This window comes from Dipodomys merriami, unplaced genomic scaffold (genome assembly GCF_024711535.1).
Source record: "Dipodomys merriami isolate MVZ:Mamm:240054 unplaced genomic scaffold, mDipMer1.0.p SCAF_8, whole genome shotgun sequence".
Classification (NCBI taxonomy): domain Eukaryota; kingdom Metazoa; phylum Chordata; class Mammalia; order Rodentia; family Heteromyidae; genus Dipodomys; species Dipodomys merriami.
The window spans coordinates 22,846,324-22,869,712 of record NW_027206401.1 but is presented as its reverse complement, the minus strand read 5'-3'; the positions used below and the strand labels follow the sequence as shown (position 1 = coordinate 22,869,712).

Sequence of the window (23,389 nt, the reverse complement as noted above, 5' to 3'; positions counted from 1 at the left end):
CAATGACATTGGCAGAAGCCCTAGATTGAACAGTTTTCTCTCTCCCCCCCGAAAAAAATCATCATCATCATCATCATCATCATCACATCATCATCATCATCATCATCATCATCATCATCATCATGTATCTACTAATGTTCAATGAGCAGTTCAACTCAAGCTCCTGGATTTTCTTTTCAGGCTAGCACCTTCAAAAAGCTTAGAGGTCAGTACAATTGCACCCATTTGATGTCTGGAGGAGCCCAAATACTAGTTTTATCCTCACAAAGTGTGTCCACATGGGAATTGTGCCCACACAGGAAGTGTCACCACACTCTTCTGGAAGTCATCTATTATTTCCAGAAAGTTCTTTCAGTGAAATTTCTTGTCACCTCTCTCATAGAAAATGTGTGAAATCTACATCTTTCTTTTGAAATATTTTTAAATTGACAAATAATCACTTGTACATATTTATCATGTATAACATGTGACTTTGGCCACACAAATGCATACTAATCCAGCTAATACATGCATTGCCACATATACATCATTTTTGCGGTAAGAACACTTAAAAGGTATTCTCTTAGCAATTTGCAAAAACATAATACATTGTTGTTAACATAATCATAATATAAAAATCTCTTTAACCCTGTCTATCTAACTGAAATTTTGTAACCTTTGATAGGTACCTTTCCTCCTTGCCCATAGATCATTTCTACTCTCTATTTCTATGGGATCAAATGTTCCATATCGTGAATAATACTCAGTGAACATAAAGATGCATACTATCTTCAACATACTAACTTCATTTCCTTTGTATTTATAGTAGTGGAATTACTGCATCATTTGGCAATCCTGTTTTTAATTTTTCAAGAAGTTTCTATACTAATTTCCATAATGATATACTCATTTAAAGTCCCACCAATAGACTGCAAAGATTCCTTTTTCCCTTCTTCTCTCCAACACTCATACTGTTCTGTCTTTGGGAACTAGCTATCCTCACAAGTGTGGGGTGATATAGATCAGTTTTTCAAAGACCTCTCACTATCTATATATGTTTTTTAAAGAAATTTGTATGCTGCCTTTGGGGGCATGACTTAAGGGGGAGAGCCCCTTGCCCAGTAAGCACAAGAGCCCTGAACAATTCTACTCAAACCCTTTGCACATTTTTAAAGATCAGGTTATTTGTTTGCATACTATTGAATTGTTTGAGTCCCTAACCAATTATCAGTAGAGTCACAATTTTGATGCCAGCCTGAACTATATAGTATGAACCTTTTGTCAAAAAAAAGAGAAACATGTAAAAAGCAAGTAACAAAAATGATTCCCTTATGTATGCACGTGCACTTTACTTGTATTTTGTTCAAATTCTTAGTTTCCTTTTTTTTTTTGGTCAGTCATAAGGCTTGAACTCAGGATCTGAGGACTGTCCCTGAGGTCTTTTACTCAAAGCTAGCACTGCACCACTTTGAGCCATAGCCCCACTTCTGGTTTTCTGGTATTTTTCGTGTGTGTGTGAAAATATCGTTACAATTACATGGGCAATGTAATGAGTACATTTCTTAACAAGCATTGTTGCCTCCTCCTTTCTTTCCCCTTCCCATCCCTTCCCATTCTCCCCCGCCCCTACCTGGCCAAAGTTGTAAAGTTCGTTTTTCGACATAACGACTTGTACATCTCATTGTTGCAATGGGTCCACCTGTATCCCTAGTTAAACGATTTGTTTTTTCCCTTCCCCTCCCCAAATTATACCAACATCAAATACAGTGAAAGCAGGGCTTATACCATGGGGGAGGGACACACAAAGCAACAAAGAAATATAAATATGTTAGAAACAATCGCAAGAAAGAAAAAAACATTTGAATCCTTATCTCGGGGTTCATTTCAGCTAACATCAACTTATCTGACCTTTTCTGCTTGTCTCAGACGGATACAGATAAGAGTCTCACAGACTTTACTGCCTGGGCTGGCTTGGAACAGCGATCCTCAGACTTTGATCCTTCTAAGACTTGAACAAAATCTGTGGGAACAAATTTTCATCTGTGTGCGATCCCAGACACATCATCTGACCTTGTCTTTTCTTTTCACTACTGTCACATTGCTGAATCCCAGGGGGAATGGCTGACCCATTCCTACTGCGCCCCTTCATGATCCAGTCCCATCAACCACACGTAACTGATCACAAAGAGGGCCATTTTGCAACTTTTTCTTTTCTGCTCTTATATTTCCTTCTTGTTATAAGAATGGGGCTTTTTAATGAAATGCAACCCCTGAAAATTGATCCAAAATGAATAAGACTGGTTTCATAGACTGTCATCAAAAAAGGTTTCTTTTTAATCCTCTTAAAAAATGAGGATTTATTTAACTAGCTGTTTTATTTGAAGGGGAATCTAGATTTACTGGCTATAGTAACCTTAGGAAAACTATGCTTCAAAAAATAAAGTTACAGGCTGGGTGCCCATGACTCATGCTTGTAATCCTAGCTACTCAAGAGGCTGAGATCTGAGGATAGTGGTTCAAAGCCAGTTTGGATAGGAAAGTCCATGAGACTCTTATCTCCAATTAACCACCAGAAAACCACAAGTGGCGCTGTGGCTCAACTGGTAGAACGCTCTTTTTGAGCTGAAGAGCTCAGGGACAGCACCTAGGCCCATAGTTCAAGCCCCACAATTGGAAAAAAGAAAAAAAAAGTTACAAAAAGATTTATGTGATTTTACTTAAAAGTAGACATGTACTTTTAAATATCTGTTCAAATATTTAAAGCCTATATAAATAAGTTGAAATGTGACTTACTACAAGATAAAGCTATAACTTAAGAACTTTGTGCTACCTAGGGCTGGGATGTAGCTCAGTGGCAAAGCGCTTGCCTAGCAAGTGCAACGTCCTGGGTTCGATCCCCAGTACCAAAGAAGAAAAGACAAAAAAAAAAAGAACTTTGTGCTACCTAGTCTCACTCGTGATAACACACACACATGCCCGCACACCGCACAGACAATGAGCTGTGCTAACAAAGTTTAAGAACAAATAATAATTTTTGTAGCATAGACATATTTTTGATCCTCTCCTGACATGTTCAGTATTTTCCAAAGAAAATATGATAGCCCGAAAGAAATGATAGGTTATATAAATATTGCTATTTCTCAGAAAAAAGATGTACCTGTATATTTAGTTTGTCTAGTTTGTTTATCTTTATTAATTTCTATTTGGATGTCTTGAGAATTACTTTGCTTCTATTTAATGATAAAGCTAAATTTGCTTCAATTCAGTCATAATATCTTTGCACTTAAAAATGTGTAACAAGTTTAATGTGTCTGCCATCTGATGCTCCTAAAATTCTTGATTTATATATATATATATATATATATATATATATATATATATATATATGACTTAAACAAGATTAAATATAAATCTGACTTACTTTAGTAACCCAAAAAAGTAGCAACTGTAACCTGGCTTTTAATATACAATGAAATGGAGATTGAGAGAGTGAATGAAATAGTTAAAGTCCTACAGTAGGTTTGGCTCTTTTATTTGTTACCCCCTAGCTCATGGCTGCATACTTTGTCTTATCAACATTAGCAAGGTCTGCCACTGTACAGTGTCCTCTAAGTCCTCAGAAAATTATTTCTAGCTTTAGATGGATCTGAATTTCAGATACTGGTAGGACATTCAGAAATCAATTTGATAAAAACATTCAGAAGTCAATTTGAGAAAAAGGTAGGCTGTGGTTTGGATGGACTTAGATGGAAAGAAAAATAAAATATCCCCCGATAATTTGTATATTGATTATATGCTGAAATGATATTTGCATGCATTGAACTTTCATATAGGTGAGTTAATTTTACATGTCTTTTCCTTCTCTCTTTTATTTAATGTAGCTGCCAAAATATTTTATTTATGTGGTTGCATTGATGGCTTGTCGTATTTCTATTGTATAGCATTGGTAATTCATTCTGATTTTAAGAGGCTTTATTTGAAAGAGACAGTAGCAAGGAGAGACTATCTAGGTGGAAATACAAGGCCAAGAAGAAGGAATTTGTAACTTGTCTGAAGTCCATGGAGGTCAAAGGGCAGATGAGAGAGGCTTGATGAATGTGTGTAATTCCCTAGGTAATTCCCTAGGTTAGGATGTGGATGAGTGAAATGGATCTGATAAAAATGCAGGTGAGGGTACAAACAGGAAGTTGAAGGCAAATGGAGGATAACACATTTGGTTTTAATAGATCATATAGATTAAAGCAAAGGGTGATTCGTGTGGTCCATAAAAATTTTTGACTAAATTAGAATTAGGCATGCTTCAGACAATACATCCTGTTTTGTTTGACCAACTTAAAGAGGTTCTATTGTACAGGAATTTGTTAAGAAAATGAACAATGGAGGCTTATGCCTGATCTACAAATGAAGCACACGTGTTGACTATAGTTGTGTATTATTTGTAGGAGAGTTTGATACAGTGCAGAGCCCTTCCACACCTATCAAGGATCTTGATGACAGAACATGTAGAAGTTCTGGCTCAAAGTCTCGAGGAAGAGGCCGAAAAAATAATCCTTCCCCACCTCCTGACAGTGACTTGGAGGTATGCTTACTCCTTTTTAAAGAATGTAGTTTGATGCTTTACTTTATTGAGTGATGTATTTTGTACATGATGTTCCCATTACATTTCCAAATTAATATCAAAGTGATGTATTATGAGATGAGTGCGTTTGCTTTGTCAGAGTGGACCTGTATATTCAAATGCAGAAATCTGAGTTTAAATCGAAGAGAAAAATAGATGTAGTACAAGTTAAGATGTAGTATAAATTAAGGAATACTGCAGTTGTCCTCTTCGCAAGAGACTTATTTGAATAATACTAGCAAATTCAAATGCCTTCCCGTTCTGGCAGGTGATACAATGCGTATGATTCTTTGAGGGCAGGAGGCTGGCCCATTCCGGGGTTCTGTCATTAGGCTGAGTGGAATGTCAGCTAGTCTCCAGCTTCTCTGCCAAAACCAAAGCACTGGTGTTTGTGTAAAATCTCCTAATTTTGAAATGTTGATGAACTACTTGAGATCTTTCCAGACTTTGCAGGCCAAACAACACATTTTCTGGCTTAGTCTGACCCAAGGGTCCACATTTTGCAATTTTGGTTTAAGGGTTCTTCAGAGATCTTTTCAAATATTCATTTCTTTTTCTCTTTCTTTTCTTTCCTTTTCCTCTTTCTTTTTTTCCTTCCTTCTTTGCTTCATTCTTTCCTTCCTTTCTTCCATACTTTAGAATGAATTTCTTTTGCATAAATTATAAAATTCTATAAGGTATAAAAATTTTAATTTTACATAGACTAGTCATACTTCTGACATATAGTCTGAATGCATCTATTTTTGGTACCATCTATAAAAATGTTTGGATGAATTGATTCAAATTATCACATCTAATATTTAAACTTGATTACTTATTTAGCCTATGTCCTTCAGATCTGACAAGAACTAGAGTAGGAAAATTAAAAATAAATAACTGCATGAGATACTTTTCTACAAAACAGTGTCAAAACTGTATGACAATACGAGGAGATGTTTTCTACTTGAAAAGAGGTTTGTTTCCTTAAGCTTTATAACATTTTGATATTGGTATTTTCTCTCTAGCGTGTGTTTGTCTGGGACTTGGATGAAACCATCATTGTTTTCCACTCCCTGCTCACAGGGTCTTATGCACAGAAATATGGGAAGGTAAGCAATTAAGATATTTATTTCAACAAATTATGTTAAACCTGATTTTGTAACTCAAGCCTGCAATGCTAGACATTTGGAAGGTAGTTCAAGGTAGTTTGTAATACTCTTATCTCAACTAATGGCTGGGTAATCTACCTATTTCCCAGATATAAGGGAAACCTGGGTGCAGTGGCATGTGCCTGTCATCCAAATGAAATGGGAAAACATAAATAGAAGACTAGAAGTCTAAGCCCACCTGGACATGAAAAGGAGACACTATCTTAAAAATAACCAATACAGAAAGCAGCTAAAGGTGTATCTCAAGTGTTTAAGTCCCTATCTAGCAAGTTCAGTCTCTGCCCTCATCCCTACCAAAAACAAAGGTATATTTAAAACTGTTTTTGAGTTTCCAAAGTGATTGAACAAGTTTATACTCCCACCAACAATGCAATAGGATTCCCTTCTGTCCACATCCCCTCCAGCATCTGTTGTTATTAGAGTTCTTGATGATAGCCATTCTAACTGGGGTGAGGTGGTATCTCAATGTTGTTTTGATTTGCATTTCTTTTATGGCTACATAGGTTGAACATTTCTTCATGTGAGTGTTTTTATTGCAGTTTATCAAGTCTTCTCAATTATTTCTAACATCATGGTTTTCTTCAATGTGATCTGGAAAATTTTACAAAATGAATTAGGAATCGGATTCCCTTTTCATCATAATTTAGAGGTGGTTTTTCTTTTTACATTAGAACCATTTTTTTTACTCTTGATTACTTTAGAAAAGAGTGTAAGCAAATAGATTTTAAAATATTACCAAATTATGATTTCTTCGAGAACTTACTAGGGAGCAGTTATTATAGTACATTATTTGAAATAAATCATCTTTTGCCTGACAGATCTTTTGGAATTATAATTACCAGTATTTTTCTGGAGCTCAAGTAAGCACCTGAATAGTGATTGGGTGTTACTCTTACCTCATCTCAGGCCAGGAACACAAAATCAGCCACAGTGGTTTCAGCTATTCCTCTATTTTTCTCTCTTGCTCTTGGGTTCGGAGTTAGCTTCTTCCTTTACTTATTTTGAACTCTGGGCCTGCGTGCTGTCCCTGAGCTCTTCAGCTCAAGGGTAGTGTTCTACCTCTTGAGCTACAGCGCTGCCTTTGAACCACAATCCTCAGATCTCAGCCTCCTGAGTAGTTAAGATTACAGGCCTGAGTCATAGGAGCCCAGCCAGAGTTAGCTTCTTCTAACTTTTGTTACACATCTATACAAATGTTTCCGAGAAGCTCCAGGTCTTTCAGCTTAGGACAGTTGCTTAGGCCATTTCTTTTCCCATTGTTGACTCCATGGGACTCATAATCTTACCCACTGTCAATTGGCAACAAGCTGTTCAACTTCCATTACTGCATTCAACGTTGTGCCTATTTGATTCCTTTACTTGCCACTCTCACAGAAGAGTCTTTCTGTATCTTTCTTTCCAGCACCACACGTGGGTAACATCTCATGTCAGCTCAACATACCGACTTTAACAACTATGTGAAACTTTGTCTTCTGAATAGGAATAGTGGATTGCATTCAAGTGTGATTTCCTAATTTGCACACTGTAGGGAGGGAAGTTGTGTCATCATTTGTTTCTTTGTAATAGGACGTGAGTACTGATACATAAATGCAAAGGTAATAATCTGTAGTCCCTTTATCACAATTGCATCTAAAAATAGTTACCCAAGACAACACAATTAGGGATTATTTCTATAATTTATAAAACAATTGTCTCAAAAACAGGAGGTCTGGATATGTACTGGACATATAAACCTGTTCATTTGGGTTAAGAATGTGAGCAATATTAGAATCAGCACACATACACACAAATGTATCTCATCTGGATTAATCTTTATGTCTATTTTATATTGAACGTACTTTTTTTTTCTTTCTTTTTTTTTTTTTTTCGGTCGTGGGGCTTGAACTCTGGGCTTGGGCGCTGTCCCTGCACTCTTCAGCTCAAGGCGAGCACTCTACCACTTGAGCTACAGAGTCACTTCCTAAACGTACTTTCTAAATCCCTTAGTCATCACAGGCAGCAACTCTAAACCACCATTGACTGAGTAGCTTGAAAGCTGTTTCTTTCTTGCACTTCTAGAGACTAGGAAGGCCAATAACAAGTTGTTAGTGTAGTTGTAACTGCTGAAGCCTGCATCCTGGCTTATGTATGGCCTTCTTATTGTATCTTACATGGCAGAGAGAAGAAAGAAAATTTCAGTTCCCTCTTTAAGGGCACTAACCTCATTTGTGAGGGCTCCATCCTTATGAACCCATTAACTTCCTGAAGTCCTCATACTCCAATACTGTCACATTGGAAGTTAGGATCTCAATATATAATTGTTCATGGTACATACACATTCAGTTCATAAGCACACATTTATATAGCTATCTTTAGAGCATGTACATAATATATAATTTCTAAGTTAGTTACTCTATAATTTGGGGTGAAAATTCTGTTATTGATGGAGTTTATACACTTTTCAGACAAAAAATTAAAGGAGTTCTTCTGAAACATCATTGGCACATCAGAAAGACAGAGTAAATCCTGTTGAACTGATTGCAATAATTTTGTATAGCCAAGTTCTATTTTCCCTATTTAAACAATCCAACTTGAACACATTACCCCCTAAAAAGAGCCCTTCAAAGCAGACACTGTTCAAAGCAGGGGCTGTTCCCAAGCATCTGTGCTGCTCCTCTAGTGACTAATCAGTGGTTAGAATATATCTTTTGGAATTATCTGTGAATTGTTAGCATATATCATGACTCTAAATCTTCATCCTTTCTTGGAATTTTGATCTTTAGAAATAATGAGATCATTTGGAACCAAGGCAATGAATACAGGATGTGATAAAAATGTCATTATGTACTTATTTTCCTTCTGTCAAAAAATACCATAGAGCAATGGAATTGCTTTTTCTTAATTGACTCATGCACTGACTCTAAAAGCAAAGCCAAGAGCAGATTTCTCTGACTTCTCTGCAGAGGGGTCACTGATGGAACCCACTGCCTTTGGAAGGTCACTGATCTGCTGCTTGTTCACATGTTAATGTTAAGGGCGTCATTTTGTCATTTTCAAGTGTTACCTAGAAAACTTTATCAAAACAAAGGGGTCTCCATGCTTCCTGACGCATAAGACAGCACAGAATAGGAAAAGTAGGGAGTAAAGCAAGGAGAAGAAAGAAGCTACCTTTTCTTTATTGCTGCCATTGTGCCAGGCAGGAAGCTACATGCAGCTGGAAAGTTAGCTTGTCTCCTCAGTGTTTGGAGGAAATGTACTCGGAAAGGTGTGCAGTAGGTGCAGTGAATCACTGGAAGGGATTAATGTCGAGCTCTGGCTATTTGACCCTAGATTAAAAAGTTCTTCTCCTTACATCACAGGATGTCCACTATCTACCAGAATTGTAATATATACATATGTATAATTACATATATTATAATTATATATAATCCTTAAATGAAGCAAAAACATTGATGTCTCATATAGGCATTTGTGTAATTTCTTTATATTGGGACATAAACTTGCTTCCATCATCTGGTACAGCCAATATTTTGGCATATTAGAAGCAGGAAGAGTGGTGGTTGAGGGGAGAAGTTTTAAGTCAAATGAACTGCTTGAAAATCCAGTTCTGATGCATATAGCCTTCTGATGTTGGAGAATTACTTAATTCCTCAATCCTGATATCTGTACAATGCTAATAAGGGAACCATCTCAGTAACAAATACGAGTTAAAGATACAGCATGTCTGGAGGGTTTAGCAGAACACTCATTGTCAATTAACATGAGAACTAAGAGGTGTAGTGGCTTTCAGAAACACCATCCCTTACTTTTAACAATTGTTCTGCTGTAGTTGACAGTGACACAAATTTCACACAAGAGGAAACTGGGATGATGAAGGCTTTTTTGTTGTTGTTTGTGGGGCTTGACTCTGGGCTTGGGCGCTATCCTTCAGCTCTTCAGCTCAAGGCGAGTGCTCTACTGCTTGAGCCACAGCACCACTTCCAGTTTTCTAGTGGTTTATTGGAGATAAGAATCTTACAGACTTTCCTTGCCCGGACTGGCTTTGAACCATGATCCTTAGATCTCAGCCTCCTCAGTGGCTAGGATTAAAGGCATGAGCCACCGGTGCCCAGTTTGATGAAGGCTTTAAGTTGCTTGATCAAGGCCACAGAATGACAAATGATGACACATAGACAGGAATCCAGGTTAGTGTCCTCACAAGCCATGTTCTTCATACTATTATTTCTCTGGAAGAAATACTGTTATTTACTGGGAGGGAGTCAGTTACAATTGACCATATATACAACAATGTTTTTACTCAGATTTGTTCAAGAAAATTAAAGTGAAAATGTTTCTTAGGCCATTTTTTCCCTAATCAAAATGAAAATATTCTTACTGAATTCCCTTAAAACATAGACTGCCTTATTGAGTAATTATTTATAGCTTCCTTGATAGTCACTTTATTATTGATATACTTTTAAAAATCGGTCATATGACTTGAATTCAGGGCCTGGGTACCATCTTTGAGCTCTTTGACTCAAGGCTAGTGTTCTACCACTTTGAGCAATAGCTCTCCTGGTTTCTGAGTGGCTAATTGGAGATAAAAGGACTTTTCTGTCAGGGCTGGCTTCAAATCGTGATCCTCAGTTCTCAGCCTCCTAAATAGGTTGGATCATAGTCATGAGCCACCGGTGCCTGACATTGTCATGCTTCTTAATGACAGTAAAGAAATTGCCATTGGCTTTTTTTTTTTTTGTGAAAATACTGTACAGAGGGGTTACAATTACATCGGCAAGATAATGAGTACATTTCTTATCAAGCATTGTAGCCTCTTCCTTTGTTTCCCCTTCCCATCCCTTCCCATTCTCCCCCCACCCCCTCACCCAGACCTCCTCCCCCCCCCACCAAAGTTGTAAAGTTCATTTTCGACATAATGACTTGTACATCTCATTGTTGCAATGGGTCCACCTGTAGCCCTATTTAAACTATTTGTTTTTTCCCTTCCCCTCCACAAATATAACAACATTAAATACAGTGAAAGCAGGGGTTATACCGTGGTGGAGGGACATACAAAGCAACAAAGAATTAATCTTATAAATGTGTTAGAAACAATCGCATGAAAGAAAAAAACCTTTGAATACATATCTTAGGGTTCAGAATCTTACTGCATTGTTGGTGGGAGTGTAAACTTGTTCAATCACTTTGGAAAGCAGCATGAAGGTTCCTCAAAAGACTCCACATAGAGCTCTCCTATGACCCAGAAATCCCAATTTTGGGCATTTACCCTAATGTTCACAAACAAGACCGTACTAAAGCTACCAGCATGACTATGTTTATTGCAGCATTATTTACCATAGCTAAGATATGGAACCAACTCAGATGTCCCTCAGTAGATGAATAGATCAAGAAAATGTGGTATATATACATGATGGAATTCTATGCCTCCATCAGAAAGAATTACCCCATTTGTTAGGAAATGGAAAGACTTGGAAAAAATTCTATTAAGTGAAGTAAGCCAGGCCCAAAGAAGCATAGGTCCCATGGTTTCCCTTATTTGCAACAACTAGTATATGTCTGACTCAAGCAGAAAAGGTCAGCTAAGTTGATGTTAGGGAAATGAAGCCATTGGCTTTTAGACGGTAAGGTGTTACTCATGTGGCCTGTTAAGAAGTAGCTAAGTAAAAGATGTTAGTTCGCTCACCTTCTCAAACTGTGACCCTGGATAGCGCTGGGTTCACTTCAGAGACTCTTACTTCCAATTAACCACCTGAAAACTGAAAGTGGAGCTGTGGCTCAAAGTATGCTAGCTTGAAGCAAAAGAGCTTAGGGACAGCACCCAGGCCCCAAGTTCAAGGCTGTAAGGGAAAGACCAAACCAGGTAAGAAGTGGTGGGAAGGTACTGGCATGTTTGGTTCTTGTCTTCTGTGGAAAAATATCTGAGGATTTCTGTAGTTTCACTGCAAAGCTCTTGGAAGGTTTGAGACAATTAAAATGTGATAGTTTAGAATTGCTAAGTGGAAATGACATTTAAGGAACAAGGGTGAACCTAGTTAATCGTTTAGGAAGTAGAATGTGTCAGTAAAAGATGGTTGTTGCCTGGGCCTGCAGTGTTTGTTAAACAGAGATGACTGGGTCTAATCCCCAAAGTTCCAGAGTCAGTAGGTCTGAGATGGAGCCCTAGATTTTGCATTTGGAACACATACCCAGATCACTGATGGTCCTAGGTCATGTTTTGAAAAACACTGGGAGATTTTCCAAATGTTATTTCTTGAGAAAGTTTGGTCTGAAATGTGTTCAACAATAGCCTTGACCAAAGTGATTTGAGGAAGTCTCACAATTTATGACCATTCTGTATGGATTATCACACTAAAGATTTTGAGATCTTTTGGAGTAAAGAGTCATCTGTACCCAAATTGAATACATCAGTTCCCTGATATCCTTATAGTGCGGTTGAGGACTCTGGAGATGTCAGTGTGGTGATCAGCTGGGGACTTTTCACTGCTCATAGCAAGAAAGTGATCAGGGACTTTAATTTGGAAAGGGGTGAGGAGACGTCTAAGCTGGAAATTGTTCTGAATCTTCTGTCCTTTTCATTTCTTAAATCACTCTGCTTTCTATAACAGGATAACATTTTGGTATGGCATCCTGATGTTTCAGAGGTTTTAGGCAACGTTTCATGTGCACATATTCTATCTCCTGGGCTATCTTTATACCAAATACATGAAGGCGAGGCTACTCTGATTGAAAGGATCAGTGAGAGGCTGGAGAGTATCCACTTCTTCCATATTCTTCTTCCATATTGTTCTCCCTCATTCTTCTCAGAATCCCAGGTTGCTCCAAATGCAGTCTATGAGGCAGTCATCAATTGAAGGAGCTCTGAGCTCAACCTTGGAAGCAAACCTCATGCCTGCATGTGCCGTAGGGCAAGTCATTTGATCTCAGTGCCTCTTTCCTCATCTGAAACTGGTTATAATCTATTTCCTTTCTGGAATTTCTGGGTGGATTAAATGAGATAATATAAATATACCAAAGGGAATCTCAGATATGAAAAGGATTACCTACACCCCAGGTCAGAGAAACTTAAGTAAAAATACACATTTTTCCCCCTCAAATGAGAGATGACTCAAGACAAATATTTCCAGACATGCAAAAGGTTAGTATTTAGTCTTACATTGCACAGCTGGGTTATAGAGTAGCCTAAAATAGGATGAGCCAAGAGATGAGGATTTATGTAGCAGAGATGGAAAATTATGTCTGGAAATTACCACCCCCACCTATCTGTCTACCTGCATCTCTTTCCCTCCCCGCCCCCACCCATGTATAGGTAGTGGATAACAGTGTCACTTTTTACTTCTGGAACTGTGCTTAGCACTTCACTGAGTTTCCTGTTCAGTCCCCATCCCCTCAGCTTCACCTCTACCCTATGTCATCGATACTGCATTACACCATTTGTGAGTGGCAGAGCCAGCTGGAACTCACACCTCGCTTCAACAGCATCTTAATCTGTATGTTCGCGTGACTTCATATTTTCCCCTCACAACCCATAAAATGAAAACTGGTGCAAGCCAGTACTTCAGGGGAGCCATGTTGGCTCATAAATGCATATTGATATTTTTTTAAGCTTCTGGGTAATTCTACTTCCATTATAAATAAATAAGGCCGAATTTCCAAGGCACTTCCCGGTATGTTATCGCATTCTGACTCTACTCAGTTGTCAGCACTCCCTTTTCTGAGAACTATTCCTGGATCCTTACCACCATGGCAAGTGAAGGAGGCCGGCATCTGCTATGCGGCACTGAGCCTAGTGATGGGTTTTGCAGCTGAGCGCCCGTTGACATGTACAGTTTTCGTCACTGCAAGAATCTAAAATGGGAGTTTATAAATTTGGCAGGAGGGAAACTCAGGATCATCCATCATCTGTTAGAGTTTATAAAGATTATTCTTGTCTCTTGATTAATTGTATAGATTGTTTTGCCTAAGGTTTTATTTTTACATAAGTTTCAGTCATTCCTTTTGTGGGAGGAATGGAGGTGAAAGGAACTAAAAAAAATGTGCTTTAAGGGTTTAATTTCTTTTAGGGCATGAATGTTTCATTTGCTATGAAACTATGGTTTTATAAAATTCTTCCACAGTGAGGACTCAAACTCAACAGAAAAGACTGAATGAAAGGTAATAGTTGTTTTGCATATAGTATAAAATTGAAATTCTCACTCCCAATACTCTTTGCTCATTTTAGACAGAGCCTATGTTAAGAGCAATGCTAGGGAAACAATAGCTCATGTGGAAAATTGATTACTTAGAGGTTAAACAATTGACATACATTCGTATTGGAAAAGATTTCTGGGAAGAGAAAAACAGCAATGCTTGGGTTGTAAATGACAAAATAGTCACAAAGCTAAATATTGACATGACTTAATAGGAAGTAATTAGAACAAGTCAAGTGTTAGGACTATAGATCAGAGTCAGCACATGACAGAATCAACGCCACACCCCAGGCCTGCACTTTGTGTCTAATAATAATTAGGCTTGGGGATGTGTGCTGAGATAGAACTGAGTTCAAATTCTAGCACCACATCATGATCTTGGGTCATCTGTTTAGTTTTGTGAACATCAGTTGTGTTCTATATAAAATAAAGAGAACAATCAAAGTGATCATTTGATTATGAAGGTTAAATAAGCTATGTACTATTTAATAAATCTCCGTTGATTGACTGCCACAAAGTAGAGAGACATTCAATAAATGTAATCTGTTATTTAATTCCAATAAAATCAGAAACGATGAAGATCAAATGGTTTCTACAGAATTTCTTTCTATCTATTGGGAGATTCACTCAATGTTGTGAGGTATTAGTACTACTTATAGCCAAGGAGATTTGAGTCTGGTTTGGGTAGATAGAGGTAATGGATGTTGCTAATTAAATATGAAAGGTAACAATGTATAGTCCCTTTACCTTTTTGTATATAGAAAGGAATTGAGAGAGAACACAAAACTCTTAAAATATGGAAAGTGTTTTTCATGGTGGCTCATATAATTTGGTAGAATGGTGTGGTTGTGGGGAGGTGCTGTGAGTGTGGGTATGGGGGTATGTATAAATATAGTGGACAGAAATATAAAAGTAAGGGGCTGGGAAGGTGGCTCAGTGGTAGAGCGCTTGCCTTGCATGCCTGAGGCCCTGGGTTCTATTCCTCAGCACCACATAAGCAAAAAAAGAAAAAAAGCTGGAAGTGGCGCTGTGGCTCAAGTGGTAGAGCGCTAGCCTTGAGCTGAAGAGCTGAGGGACAGCGCCGAGGGCAAGAGTTCAGGCCCCACGACCGGAACCCCCCCCCCAAAAAAAAGAAATATAAAGCCAAATCAAGGACCATAATCTTTCTCAAAATCTGGTTGAGTTTGAAAGACATTGCTACCTGTTGGCCCCTGTTCCCAAGCCTTATGTTTATTTTGGAGAAATTATTTGTTTTCCTGGGCTAGGGGCTAGTCTAGAAGCCAAGTATCTTAACTCACTTTTGTTTGATACCAGTCTTACCAAATGATTGCTAGCAGCACATTAGATAAGGAAGAATACCTTGAAATACATCACCTCTTTTTGAAATTTGAAACTAATATAACAGAAAGGCCCTATCTGTCTCTTAAAAAATACTTCTTCTTACTATAAACTCCTGTGAAGTTTTTAGCCTTTCACCTCTGTTGATGATCATTCAGTCTTGAGATGAGGGATTCCATCACAAACTTCCTTGAATTTCTTTAGTCATCATCAACCCTCCTGTCTAGAAATTAATGTCTCACCTAGTAGTTTATACCTTTCATCAAACACAACATCACCTTTCTCCCTGAGCTCCAAGGCAGCTGTCTTGGGCATATTTCTTGCCATCCCATCATAGTAGATTTCTTTCAGCTCAGTCTTACCTGGTAAGCCTCAGCAGTTTGTCTTTTTTTCTTTCCATTGTGAGAGTTTTACTATATTAATCCAGTAATTTTCCTTTGATTCTGTATATTCTGTAATTAATGTACTCATTGGGGGTTGGGATTTCTTTCTTCATTGGATTTTCTTTGGATTGAAACTCTACAAGTGGACCCTTGGCAGATACATTGGGCGATGATCCTTTTCTTGGTTGCTCACTCCTTAACAATGATTCTTATTCAGTTGCACATGTGTTGTTTACATTGAACACTCGACTTATGAATGAATCCTTTTAATTCATATCAAAAATTGGCTCATTCATTCACTTGTAGGAGCAAGCTTCTCCATAGGTAGCTGACTGCATGACTTAAAAAGGGGACACCATGAATCATTTAGTATCTCACGTTTAATACTTCATTTTTCTAAGAAGGTGAAGAGAAAAGCAATGCACCCTTATTTGTAACTCTAAACTACTCTAGAGAAGCCTAGTTCCCATAAAATTGTACTGAGCATGAACTGTCTCAAGTCCTATAGTTCTACGGAGTGCCCAGACCCAGTAGTCCCAGGAAACCAGACCATGTCTGCTCTTATCTTCTTCAGTGGTCCCTGGCCATCATGGAAACGAACACTAAGCCCAGAGCCTCTACTTAGTCTACACGTATGTGCCTGCCAGCAATGTTGGCGTGCTCTGGATTCTGATTCAGTAGATCTGGGGCAAGGTTTCAAGTGTTTCTGGTGTGTGAAAAAGCATGTTGAGCAGCAGGTCATCAGCAGTGGCTTCTTAAGCTTATTTGTCCATGGGAATCAGTAGCCGGCTTTGAAATGACTATTTCCTGGGTCCCATGGCAGAGAATCTGAATTCACTGTTGTGGCAGTCTGGACAGCCGTATCACTACAAGCTTCTCGAGTATATTCTCATGGTCAGCTTTCAAGGACTGATGCCGCAGATGTGATCCTCCCAACATGGACTTGTAATGTGTGCCTGTCAACCTTCTCTTGCATAAAGCTTCTCTCCCTTTATCCCTTTGCATCTTCATCAAATGAGCCTTGCAATTAAAACCCACAGATGCCATCAACAGCTGCCTGTGGCCACAGGTCTCCAATGGGCTCTGGGTTCATTCATTCTTCCAGCTGATGATTTCACACCTTTTGTTCCTTCAGGTCTTCACAGCCTCTTTCCAATTCTGCATGAACTTCCTCTGTGCTTTCTGAGGGGAGGGAGAAGCAAACTGAGAAGGATCTGCTTTTCATCCTGTCAGTAAATCTGTGCTAACCTGCAGCCACACTCTCTGTTCTTCACGAGGCCCTCTCCCCTCTGAAATGCTCGCTCCCTGAAACAACACTTAGCTTTTCTCATGCATTCTCCCCGCCACCATACTATGACCAGACATGTTCCTTTAACAGGAAAAGTTTCTTGAGAGCCATTCCTCTTTCTGTCTCTATTCAGAGTTAGAGGAAGCACCCTCTAGCCAAGGCCAGTGTATCCAGCTCAGGGAAGAATTTGCTTGTGTTCTTTCTTAAATGAATCCCTCCCCTTTCCTTCTCCAGCCTGAGTCATGCTGCCTATGGTCTTTCTCACAGCCTCACGCAGGAAATGAATTGTCACCTCCAGCTTTGAGCATTTCCCACAGTCACTTCTGGTCCTGGCTAACTCCATTGCCCCTCTCAGTCCTCTGCTCCGAAAAAGGTCCTGCCTGCATTGTCTTTGAGTTTAGCAACATCACTTGACCTCAGGGCCCTCTGTATCTTCATATGCAGAATTCTTCCACTCCAGCCTTATCACTGCTTGAAGCACATGCATTTATTTGGATTTTTGTCTGTTTATCCAGATACCTCATCTGGTAATAATATAAAACTCCTAAGTGCAGCATTCTCTCTGTCTTGCTTGCTTGCTTATTTTTTTCTTTCTTCCTGGACTTTCTTGTTTACTGGTTTTCTTTCCCTACTAATTGTCTTACTATTTAAAAAAAAATTGTCCAACATTTCAATGTTCAATAAACATGTCCAAAGAAGAAGTTTTCCTGAAGCTATTTTCAATTCCCGCTAAGAACTCTTATACGCATTACCGATTCATCACAGTCATCTCAACTACACAGTTTACCTTCTGATTTATGACTGACTACTAGTTTATGTATCACAGCTGATTCAAGGAGTTCGTACACTTTCACACATCCAGAGAAATTTCTACCTTGGTTTGTAGAGCAGTGTATATTCCTTCCTCTGTGATGAGTTCCAACATCTTCTGTCTCGTGGTGGACAAGAGTACAATGTCCTGTGTGTTCCAAAGGAACAACAGTTGCAGGAGCTTGAAAAATAAAAAAAAAAGTCTTCCGTTTTTTAAAAAAAATTATGTAATTGCTGCCTCTCCTGAGATATTTTTACAGTGTGTCCCCAGAGAAAGGATTCCAGCTGATGGCCCAGTACAAAGCAGAAGCACATAGACAGACTGTCTGGCTCCGATTTATGCTCTGTGCTAACATGGCTAATAGGCATTTGTATTTTGATTTAGAGAAGTGCTGTTCTTGATCCTCACTTGATTCTACAGTGGTAACTCTGGCTTAGACTCACACGTTTCAAGGCCAAGAGCTATTTGTTTTCTCTATTTTCTTCTGTCTCCCTGCCCCCCCAACAAAATGCCTTGGGAATCATTTCAGTATTTTAATAGATTTGTACACAAAATAAATTGGCAGTTAGCCTTTCCCCACATAAGACCCTGCCGAAGAGCTTTGAACCTTTCTGAAGTGTTACGTATGCATAATAACACGTACCAAAGCTTCCACCAAATCCTGCCCGCGTCATTATTATCCCACTGGTCCTCCATCCGAGTTTTCGTTATCACCTCATTTTACATCATGAAGTCACCACTCCCTCCGCTTAACTGGAAAAGGCAGCCGCTCTCCACTGAAGAGGTGTCCATAATTTGGTAAACACCTACTGAAGATGAGCCAACATCTCGGTATAAAACTTGAGTTCCCTCCAGATACGTTCTGCTCTCGAGTGCCTGGTAAAGCAGCAGGCCCTGGCACTCAGGCGCAGCAGTCTGGGATGGCTGGGGTCACCTGCTATGACAGGAAGGCCACGCCCACCAGATGCGCAGTCATCTTTCTTGGATTCTTTTATCTGTGGGTCCTTGAGCTGCAAAAATGCTGTACTGTAATCTGGTTACTTAAAATGAGCTGTCCCAGTGACTGAGTAAGCTGGGGGGAAAAAAACACAAGTAAAATTAAATATTTCAAAGGAAGCCCTCCCTAGGCATTCTCCTAGCAACAAGATCACCACATTTTACAGTCGTGGTTTTCCTTGGCTCGTGACATGACTGTCCCAGGCCATCTCTGCCAAGTCTATCAACAGGCTTGCTCTCTGGAAACCTTAGTAAAACAGGACTAGTTCACACTCTGACAAATTTCAAGCCTAAAAGTACCCAGTTAACAAAAGTTATTTTTGCCAAAATGCTTACTAAGGCCTGGGCTCTAGCAATGTGTAATGTGCTATCGCCACAGTTTGCAAAACAAATGGACAGCTCTTCCAGGGCCCTGGGGTTGCATTCCAACGGAGCACACAAATACAGTTTTCATCATACCATATGCTGTGCTTGCTGGCTAGAGGACACTTGCATTTCTTAAAATTATATTTGTTTGCATGCTTATCCGATGCACAAAATGCATTCTTCATGGATTTTCCTCTTACTGTTTTGGATAGCATAGAGAATTATGTAGTTCAGAAGCATGGAATCGATGAAAATAACTTCAAAGAGGAATGGTCTGTTTTCTCCCATAGTCCATAAATCGGATCTGTAAATGCAAGGGATAGGAGGAACAAACTCAAGATACTCAGTGATTTTGTTGGAAATTTTTAAATGGAGAAAACATAGAAATTTGTGAACTAAGAGTTTAACCAGCCTGGCTTCCAGGAGGAAATCTTTCAAATGAAGGTCCTTCTGCTCATCTGAAGCAAAGCTCTTTAGGGCAGGAATCTTCAGAAACATAGCAGCAGAGTGTGGGACTCAGTTTTATTGTCTTGCATCAGTGAACATTCCTCAAATGCAGAGGGCTTCACTAATGGAATTATATGTTTTCATGCTATAATTACATTTGATTTTTCTTGATATTTCTGTAGACCTTTGTTCATGGTTCCATGATTAGGCAGGATATTTACAAGTTTACTGTATCCCTGGACTACCTAATGTTCACCTCACCCCAAAATAGAGAGCTTAGTAAAAAGGAACCTTCAAGACATTTTAAAGACAAAAATGTAAATTTTTAAAAAATGTTTTATTTGGGCTTGGATGTAGCTCAGTGGCAAAGCATGTGCCTAGCAAGTGCATTGTCTTGGGTTTGATCCCCAGTACCAAAAAAACATACAGTAAAAAATAATACAGTAAAAAAATGTTTTAGTCAGCACTTGGAGAGTGATTTCAACAACAGGAAGAACATGAACCAAAGGAAAGTAGGGAGGAAGGAAGGAAGGAAGGAAGGAAGGAAGGAAGGAAGGAAGGAAGGAAGGAAGGAAGGAAGGAAGGAAGGAAGGAAAGAAGGAAGGAAAGAAGGAAGGAAGGAGGCAGGGAGGGAAGCAGGGAGGGAGGCAGGGAGAGAGGGAGAAAGGGAGAGAGGGAAGAAATAAGGAAGGAGGGGGGAGGAAGGAGGGAAAGAAAGGAAAGGAGAAAGGAAGAAAGGAAGAAAGGAAGAAAGAAAGAAAGGAAGGAAGGAAGGAAGGAAGGAAGGAAGGAAGGAAGGAAGGAAGGGAAAGCGAAGGAAGGAAGGGAAAGCGAAGGAAGGAAGGAAGGAAAGAAGGAAGGAAGGGAAAGCGAAGGAAGGAAGGATGGAAGGAAGGAAGGTACTTGAAGTAAACAGAGTAAGGAGTCATCTGAGTTCTAAAACTCATTGAGACAAAAAAAAGAAGGCATTTAATATTTTTATTTGCTTTGGAATGAATATTTGTTGGCAAAATGATTTATTAGACCTGAGGATATATGGGCCCAAATGGTTCTATCACTGAAGACTGATGAATGAAGGCATAGAGTCCTCTTGGTAAACCATCCTGAATGTGAGCATTCTACATCCATTTGGGGGCTAAAATAAAATCTTTAGCTCAAAAATAATCCAGAAAAAATGCCTACTGGGGAGATATAAATGATCAGAAAAGCACGTTGAAATCTGACATATAGTTACTGTCTTATTGACTCACATGGCGTCTTAGCTTTGTCCGACATGTCTCAAGGTCCTGGTAGCACTCAGTTCCTATATCTTAACATGCAGTTCCCGATTGTCTAGGTTTCAGTGGGTCAGAGGAATAACACTTCAGAAATGCTTTCACACCAGAGCTATCCCCACCTAAGCATTCTGAGTAGAGGGACTAAGAAGTTGGTGAGTGCAGTGTGGTGGGATGGGAAGGGCTGCTGGTTGCGAATGGAATTCATTTAGGAATGATTTTTTCTTTTTGCTTATGTGGTGCTGAGGAATCGAACCCAGGGCCTCATGCATGCAAGGCAAGCGCTCTACCACTGAGCCATATTCCCAGCCCTGGAATTCATTTAGGGGCACAGATGACTATCACAAGGCCTGACCTGGGTTGGGTGTTCTTATCAAAAACCTGAAGTTAAGTGCATTTTAGTTCCTCATGTTTAAATATATTTCTTGAAATGCCATTTATTAGGATGTTGAAAGCACAATTTCAGTTCTCTCCTCTCAAATCCCCATAGTCTGGCTGGTGGCCCAGCCACTCAACCCAAATCACCCTCTGAAGTCTTCCAAAATAATTTCTCAGCCAAAACCAATAGTGTCCTTCTAGACGTGTCAGCCTTTTACTCAAAAACATTCCTCTCTCTACTGACACCCATCTGGCCTCAAATTCTATGGACTTGTCCCTCCTCCGTTTTCTATTTCCCATCGCTCCAGAGTCACACCTGTCATAGGTTGCCCTCAGATATTCCACTTTTGATGGTTTCAACAGGAGTCTGTACATGAATTACTACCCTAGCCCTGAAATCCCCGATTTTTCAATGCCTTGCCACCTCTGATGCCTGGTCTTTAGCTGCAGTGAATCATGGGCAAAGTAATAAATCAGGTCCCGATTCTCAAGTCCTTGCTATTTAAGATCTGGCTTTCTGTATACAAACTGGAGTCCTTTTGATTCCTGACTCACCTTTTACATATATTGTCTATCCGGGTTCCATTTAGTGAATGAATGTTCTTTTTATTTATCTTCTACCCTTCCCACTTGCAACTCTAGTGAAATACATGTCATGCCAACTTTATACATAGTCAGATAGCAATTTCTATTATCTTTTTTAATCAAAATGCAATTTATAATCAAGCAGCTCTTCTTAGCCTATGTTGATGTAAACTTGCCTTAGGCCTATTTTTCTCCAACTTCTAATTCTCATTAGCACCATGCTTAGATGAAAATCCTTTCCTCTTTTCAGTAAATTTGTCACAGTCTTCATTACCACCCCCTTCATTCCTCTCTCCTAAAGAATTTCAATGGACTGTGTGTAAACCATGCTGTAAAATCTAGTTGGCCTTCATCCTCCTCCTGTCATGAATACACAGCCTTTTGAAAAAGTAGAATCTTACTCCATCTTCATCTGTATGAAATTCCTAAGAGTATCAGTACATACTATTGCCTTAACTTTAAGAAAAACACCTCTTTGGATAATTTTGTCATCTTTTTAATAATATATACAACTTAAATAGTTAACAAAAAATCCATATTCAGAGGCAGGTACAGTGTGTATTTTAGTGTACAAGATTTGTGTACATCTGTACAAGTCTGTAATTAAACACACCTATCATCTCAAATATTTAACATTTCTTTGTATTAGGAACATCCAAAATTCTTTTTTCTGTCCAGTTTGAAGTCTCAATAGATTATTCCTAACTATCACCACCCTCCTTCACAGTTAATGGAACACTAGAATTTTATTCATCTGTCTGTATTTTTAAACAATGAACAGCCTCTCCTTATTTCTCCCATAAAGAATGTGTTTTTTAATATTAAAAAGCTTTCTATTTATTAAAATACCTTTACTAAGTATACTGAGATGATTCTTTAAAAAAAAAATGACTGGCTGGAAAGGTGGCTCAGTGGTAGAGCGCTTGCCTTGCATACCTGAGGCCCTGGGTTCGATTCCTCAGCACCACATAAGCAAAAAGAAAAAGCCGGAAGTGGCGCTATGGCTCAAGTGGTAGAGCGCTAGCTTTGAGCTGAAGAGCTGAGGGACAGCGCCTAGGCCCAGAGTTCAGGCCCCACAACCGGACCCCCCCAAAAAAAAATGACTGTAAAGGTGATGTAGAGAGGGGTTACAGTTACGTGTCAGGTAATGAGTATATTTCTTTTTGAACAGTGTTACCTCCTCCCTCCATTTCCCCTCCTGACCCTTTTTATGAGATGATTCATTTATTCTTTGATACTGTGACTTATAGTAATCTAGTGATATGAGTATAATAATATACTTATGTCTGGCATAGTCATTAATTGTCTTTAAAAATATTCAGTAATTTAAAAAAAAACTGGTTTGGTCCTAAGGAATGGGTTTTGAATCTTCCACCTCTTGACTATATACACTTAAGATCTTTTTAATAGGAATTGTGGCTATTAAGATTTGGCCTCATGGTGCAAACATTTTTTTTTTCAGGATCCCCCAATGGCTGTAACCCTTGGTCTCCGAATGGAAGAAATGATCTTTAATCTTGCTGATACCCATCTGTTTTTTAACGATTTAGAGGTAAGAATTTTTCAAAAGGAAGAATAATTGTTTGCAGCACTTAGAAACTTAGATGGTTCTGTAT

At 38.9% G+C, this 23,389-nt stretch overlaps 1 protein-coding gene across 1 annotated transcript in view; it reads left to right on the top strand.

The window, feature by feature from the left end:
* Eya4 (EYA transcriptional coactivator and phosphatase 4) overlaps positions 1-23,389 on the top strand; it is a 233,192-nt gene that overhangs the window by 192,317 nt on the left and 17,486 nt on the right. The window contains exons 11-13 of the mRNA XM_070010083.1: positions 4,422-4,558; positions 5,602-5,685; positions 23,236-23,325. Coding sequence (XP_069866184.1) covers positions 4,422-4,558; positions 5,602-5,685; positions 23,236-23,325 — 311 coding nt within the window. The remainder of the gene's footprint in view (positions 1-4,421; positions 4,559-5,601; positions 5,686-23,235; positions 23,326-23,389) is intronic.